General features: G+C 42.4%; 1 protein-coding gene across 1 annotated transcript; it reads left to right on the top strand.

Annotated features, from left to right (window-relative positions):
* Positions 1-885: 885 nt before the first annotated feature.
* Positions 886-4,958, top strand: LOC103638918 (uncharacterized). Its single transcript, XM_020546323.1, has 2 exons — positions 886-1,858; positions 4,919-4,958. The coding sequence occupies exon 1, from the start codon at positions 929-931 to the stop codon at positions 1,709-1,711; it is 783 nt and encodes a 260-aa protein (XP_020401912.1). The 5' UTR covers positions 886-928; the 3' UTR covers positions 1,712-1,858; positions 4,919-4,958.
* The last annotated feature ends 2,059 nt before the right edge of the window (positions 4,959-7,017 follow it).

Below are 7,017 nucleotides of genomic sequence, written 5' to 3'. Positions count from 1 at the left end.
TGGGAACCAATGGGCATCTCGACCTCGACACGGGAGGTAAATCCGTCGATCAAAAGGTATACCGGTCGATAATAGTGTGACACCCTAGGTGTCAGTTTCGTGTTATGTCGGGAGATTTATCCTAATCTCGGATGCTCCGTGAAAATTTCCTGTTTTCGATCGTGTCTATCTCTGTTTATCATAATTGTTCATGAAAGCTCATCGAAGTCGGAATTATTCGATCACAAGAAACAACCAAATTTGGAGCCTGTTAAAACTTTTGTTTCTCGGCACGAATGCGAACTCGATAATCATTCTCAATTTATCAAACTCGTCTAAAGCTCATTTAATCAAACGCTCGACAGCTGCTAGTCGAGCTGTGTCCGACTCCGATTTCTCGATGTTCGATCTATGTCCAAAAACTAATCTGACTCCGTACTCTCAAACGGAATGCTCAATATGTCGTCCTCTAATCAATTTTATCCGACTCGGCTAAATATCCCATGTTCGAACCGAACTCAAAACCCCGTATCGACAGCGATTTTAAAATATTACGATTCGCCTTCTCTGACTAAAAATCCAAAATCGATCAAATCTCAGGACGATTTATTTTTGAATCACGCATAGGGAATTATTTCCGAGCAAATTCAAATCAAACTCTCGGTCGAATTAATCGCTCAATCATCCGTTCGCCGAAACTCTAATTCGCTCTGTTTTTACACAGACGACTTCCGCGAGAGCATTTTTATTCCAAGAAATATTTTAGCGCAGCCCGATTAAGTGTTTTGGGCCGAATCTAGTCCAGCCCATTTGGCCCATTTAAAACCCTAGCCATTCATTGTCTATAAATATGAGGCCTCCCCTTGCAAGTTGGAGAAAATTACCACTCCCTACCCCTAGCCGCCATCAGCCATCTCCCCCACGCCAGCCCTCTTCCTCCTTGGCATGCATGCCCTCTGCTCTCTGCCTTCCATGGCCGTCGGCCTCCACAGCACAGCAGTCACGGACGCCCCTGCCACTGCTCCAAATGGCGAGCAACTCCCCTCGGCCAGCCATGGCGCCCCCCTGCTCCTTCTTCCTCGGCGCGCTGAAGCTTTCCCCCATGGCAGCGAGCTCGAGTTTCTCCCATGGCGCCTTCCCATGTTCTTCCCTGCTCGGCCAGCAACCAGGGCGTCCAAAGCCCCTGTGCTCGGCGTCCTTCTTCCACCTCCGGCCGACCTCCACCTTCCTGCTCCATGGCCGCCCAGCAGCAGCGCCCCTCCCCTGCTCCACGGCGAGCAGCAGCTCGTCCACCTCTTCCTCCCATGGTGCCCAGAAATTCCAGCAGCAAGGACTCCCTCTCCTCCACAGCAGCAGCAGCTCGACCCTCCTCTCCTCGCTGGCGCAAACCTCTCCCATGGCGCGCTGCAGCAGATGCCCTGGAGCATCCCCACCATGGCTCGCGACCCGGCTTCCTCCCTGCTTGCGTGCTGCTGCGCAGTGCCCCGTCGGTGCTTGCTATGTGCTCGACGAAATGCGCAGCAAGCCACGCGTCGTCGATTTCCTGCAGCAGCCCCGGCGTCTCCGCGCTCTACGGGCTCGCTGTTTTATAAAGCGCAGCGAACAGGACGACGTCGACACTCGCCGGTTGCTTGCTGTTTTTGCGCAGCCCCGTCGTCGTCGTCGTTCACCCTCGGTGAGACCACGGCAATCCTTGTTTGATTCCACATTGGCATTATTCTTCGGTGATTAATTGTGTATATGTGCTGTTTTGTTTTGTTTTATGGAGGAGAGGAACCCCGTGTTTTGCGTGAAGAAGAAGGCAAGCCGCTCAACGCTCGTCGGATGTGCGGAGCTATGCACAAATCGAATCGCCAACGTTCTTACAAACACCGATTGGGTTTGTTTATGGTGATCCGATGCATGTCGCTCTCGATTGGCTTGATTAATAAATTATATAGATGTGGTTGAAATGTTTTGGCGGTAGGTCGTAATATGGTCGTGCTCATGATTTCGAGTTAGAGATTGGTGGTTGTCGATTCGTATAAATTGGTCGATGTGGTCCGTGTTTAAAAATTTTATTGGTATGGATTGAAGTTTGTGGCGAAAGAAAAAGAAGTAGAAAAGAACTCGGATGTTTTTATGTTTCGATAGGAAGATGTGTGATGTGTTGTTTGATGCGAAGGATAGGTTTTACTAGTTTAAACGGTTAGTCGGCAGACTCGTTTAGTAAAGCTAAAGTTGATTATGCGATTAAGATGAGGTGACGACATGCCGTAGTAGTCGTCACCTTCTCTATGTTTTCGAGTCGGATAAATACCATAGGCAATTAATTGTTGATACCCAAAGATTGTTAGAAACAAGTAGTCGTGCTCTACCTATTGCGTCAAAGGAAATATGGAGTGTTGATTAATTGGGAGCTAAGTGACCTAATATAGAAAAGTAGCTAAGAAAACTAATCGAATTACTTTTAGCTATATTTTAAGTTAAGATGTCTAAAATGGTGAAACTAGTTTTGTTGGTCTCATGGTGTTATGATTGAGAAAAATATGAACTTGTGTATGAATTACTATTTTTTACATGTTGTGTTAGTCAACTCTTGTTAAATAGAGGAATTCAATTGCGTTAAGTAATTGTTATATGTAGGTGTTTCCAGTACTTCAAGTGGTTGCAAGTTAATTAGCAGACTCTCTATGTGACGCTAGATGTCTAGGTAGAATTCTGAAATTTATGGTGCCCAAATTGTTGAGTTAGAGGTGTAATTCGATCAATGTCGATTAAGTGGCTGAAAATAACTAGTAAAGAAGTTGTAGATGTAAAACTGGAAACTGGTATGCATATGTCCTCGTATTATGTTGTGGTACCTTGATGACATTAAAATGATCATGTGTTGCGAGAGGTAAAGAGTTTAGAATTAACTTATCGTCACATGCTAATTTACATTATTAAAGTATCTCTTTCATGGTCACTAACTTACATAACATAAGCATGTGATAGTTGTGTTCGATAACCAAATCATTGCAATTTGGAAATGGGAATTTGTAGTAACTGTCCCTGTTTGTGCTTGATGGTTGAGTTAAGTGTTCTTGCACCCGTTTGGGATGTTGTAGCCAAATTGCGCATGGTTATAGTCGTGGATGAAAAAGTAGTAGTGCTCATGTGATGTCTAATTTAAAACGCAAATTGTTGGGTGATTATCGTGGAGAATGCGTTGTTAATTGGTTGTAGTAATTTTAGTACACTAATGACTTGAATTAAATTTGCAAGTCGAATTGTTGGTTCTAAATTGATTGTCTTAACTCGAACAAATAGTAAAGCGTTAGAGTAATTCAATTCTCTCGAACGCGGCGATTCTTGAATTATATATGAGCTGAAATTTATTGATTGCTGTTTTGGGCTGCACGCATTGTTTTCGTTGTGCTGTTTGTTTGATAAACCAAATCATGTTTTCTGTAGAAAGGTTATATAGAAGAGTTGTAGATAACATGATTATCTTGCTTTTACTAAAATTTGACAGCCATAAACCTGATCGTTTAGGAGCTGTGCTTTTCACAAGCCCAACACCTGAATCTGTCGAATTTCTGAACAGATTTCAGAAATTGCAATGGTTGCTTAAGTTAATGTTGAAATAAGTTATTGGTGGTCACAAGAAAGTTGTAAATAACTCTATTATCTTACTTGTGTTAAAATTTGACAGTCATAGGTCTGACAGTTTAGGAGTTATGCTTTTTACAAATTCAGTAACTGAATCTGTCCACTTTCTGTACAGATTTCAGAAACTGCATTGTTTGTCTAATTTAATGTTACAATCAGTGCATGGTCGTTATAAGAAAGTTGTGGATGTTTTTCTTATCTTGCTTGTATTAAAATTTCATAACCATAGGCCTGACAGTTTAGGAGTTATGAATTTTGCAAACTGGTTGCTGTGTTCTGTCCACCGTCAAAACAGATTTTGAAAACTACGTTGTTTGATTCAGTTAAGCACAGAATCACTTCTTGGTGATTATAAAAGTTATGTAGTGCAATTGCCAAGCTTTCCAAAAAGTCTTGGATCACTATTTTAGGTGGTCTGAAGATTAAGTTATGGATGTTTAAAGTCTGAAGACTGAATCTGTCCAGTTCTAGACAGCACAGCCTTCATAGTGTATTTTACCCTTGATACATGTTAAACCAGCCAGTGATGTTTATAAATAATTTGTAGAACATTTAATTAGCTTTCCAGAAAGTCTAAGATCACTTTGTTTGGAGGTCTAAATCTTCAGTTATGAATTTTTAAAGTCACAGGTCTGAATCTGTCCAAATCTGGACAGAGCTGCTGTGTTTGCACAATTCGACCTTGCTAAGAGTCTAATCATATTGAGACGATAATAACAAAGTTGTAGAGCACTTTTTAAGCTTTCCAGAAAATTCTAGTTTGCTATTTTTGGATTAATATTTGAAAAGTTATGATTAAAACAAGTAGTTGCTGTGTTGCTGTCCCGAAAATCTGCAATGCGCTTTTGATTGTTTAGTTCACCCTCTCGCTAAAAATGTTTGGTTTGCTCTTAAGTAATGTAGACTTGCCATGGCTAAGCTAGAGATGACATGTGTGTCTTGTTTTATATGTTCCTTTATCTAGTGGCGCGATATAGGAGTTCCTTAGACATTGACGCTTATGTCCTCTATTGGATTTGTGTTGTCGATGATGCTTGTGCGCGATCAATAGGAGAACTAATGAAAAGCCGTATCCAAACAAATAAAATGCGCGTACCTGTAATGTCATAGTTGTGTTGCGTAAATAAATAACATGTTGTCATCTTTTAGTGGTGTTAATGATGAACGCCGATAACGTACGACTAGCTAGCGCTTGCGTATAGTCGTTGCAGTGTCTTACTAATTAGTGTTAGTTCGCAATCATGTATTAAAATATTTTGTGCTACTTTCATTATATTCATACATATGCATCTTGCACCTCATATAGGACCGAGAGATGATGATTGAGCCAGTGATGTGGTGCCAACCACAAGATGCAGATGGTGGAACCTAAGGAAGGATGGACATAACCAGTATTTACTCGCTAAGCGAGTACCTCCCCCAGCAAACACTATCTATGTGTTAAATTAAAGGCAAGCCCCGGTTTTATGCATAACCGTTTATATATACTATTTTACTGCACTTAATGTTTGTAGGCTTGTACTGTCCACTTAAGTGTAGGAGTTGACTGGAACCTTAGCTGCATGCAACTCAGGATTCCTTTTGAGATGGATACTAGTATGCTAGGTCGAGTAGCTGCTTTACTAATTAGGGATCTCGGTAGAAGTCGAGTGATTTTTCTAGCACTCGCGCGAGGTCAGGAATTGGTTGTATCCATTTTTATATCATATTGATGATGGTCTGTGGACAACGATCCATGGGGATGCGTCGTCTACGAGACAGAAATTGGAATAAGGATTAAGGTGTGGTACCGTGTGTCAAGCGTTTGAACGTACTAAACACATGCCGAGAAATATGGTAAATCAGTAAGCCTAGTACCTGAGTGAACCTGCCCGCAGACTTTACCCCTCACGCGACCTGAGACGTGGTCTCCCATTTCGGTTATGGTGGGTACAAGTGCGGTCACTGCACGACGGCAGTCGGGGTCAGTGAGGCATTGTACGCCAAGGCGGTGAGCCCTGATCTGTTGCCAGGGAATCGATGGGGACGGTTGATATGTGTGGGGACGGAGTGCCTCGCCACGTTGTGTGTTTAGGTTTACCTTGCAAGGTTTAAAAACTCGATTCGAATCGTCTGCTTCTCGCAGCTAATGAGACTGCTTGATCCATGCTGCTACATTGAGTAATAAGTGGAAATGAGGTGACTAGCAAAAGATGTTGTTTGATAAAAATGTTTGATACCATGTATAATTAGCTAGGTACACATCTAGTTTAAAAGGATCATACTAAAACTTGAAAAGCTAAAACTTGTTTTTAGACTCAGCTAGTGCTTTTGGCAAACCAAACCTCTCAGCCAAACAGCTGCATGTCTAGAGGTAGAGGAGTAGACTCCTCACACCGGGTAAGTCTAGCTGAGTATTAGTATACTCAGCCTTGCTTGTGGCATAATTTTTGCAGGTACTCCTTAGGATGATTGGTTGATGGTGTGACTTGGCCTTCATCCCTGCCACCGGGATAGACGGTCGAGAGGGTTATTGCTTCCGCAGAAGAGGACCAGGAGGAGTAGCGTGGCCAGGCTTCGCCATGTTACTCGGGTTTTCTCCGTTAATTATTTCCGCTGCATTAAAATTTATGATTATTATTTCTGAAACTCCGATAATGTAATCACTAATGATACTTATTAAATTTGTGGTATTATGTTTTATTGTATTTCTCTGTGCCTCACCTTCGTGTGAGCTAGTGGTATTCGATCCTGGTAAGTGGCTTTATCGGACTAGATCCGAGGGACTGACGGGTTATTCCTGTTTAAGTGTGTTGCTGCCCTTAAGGGTGCGACTTGGGCACTTAAGCTAGAATAATTCGGGCGGTTCCGCCACAAATAGGCTCTTTACTCTATCTATGTGCATCTCGACCGGATATTATGCTTTTTGTATGCATGTGTGCAAGATTCCAAGCCGACCCTAAGGAAGCTCACCTTACGGCCGTAAAACGAATCTTGAGATATTTAGTTTATACTCCTAAGTTTGGGCTTTGGTATCCTAGGGGATCCACTTTTGATTTAATTGGTTATTCGGATGCCGATTGGGCGGGGTTTAAGATTAATAGAAAGAGCACATCGGGGACTTGTCAGTTCTTGGGAAGATCCTTGGTGTCTTGGGCTTCAAAGAAACAAAATTCTGTAGCTCTTTCTACCGCCGAAGCCGAGTATATTGCCGCAGGTCATTGTTGCGCGCAACTACTTTGGATGAGGCAAACCCTTAGGGACTACGGTTACAAATTAACCAAAGTTCCTCTTCTATGTGATAATGAGAGTGCAATCCGCATGGCGGATAATCCCGTTGAGCATAGCCGTACTAAACACATAGCCATTCGATATCATTTTCTAAGGGATCACCAACAAAAGGGAGATATCGAGATTGCATATATT

The sequence above is a fragment of the Zea mays genome, chromosome 9 (genome assembly GCF_902167145.1).
Source record: "Zea mays cultivar B73 chromosome 9, Zm-B73-REFERENCE-NAM-5.0, whole genome shotgun sequence".
In the NCBI taxonomy this organism is placed as follows: Eukaryota; Viridiplantae; Streptophyta; class Magnoliopsida; order Poales; family Poaceae; genus Zea; species Zea mays.
The sequence above is the reverse complement of the archived record's forward strand: the minus strand, read 5'-3'. Positions and strand labels throughout refer to the sequence as shown.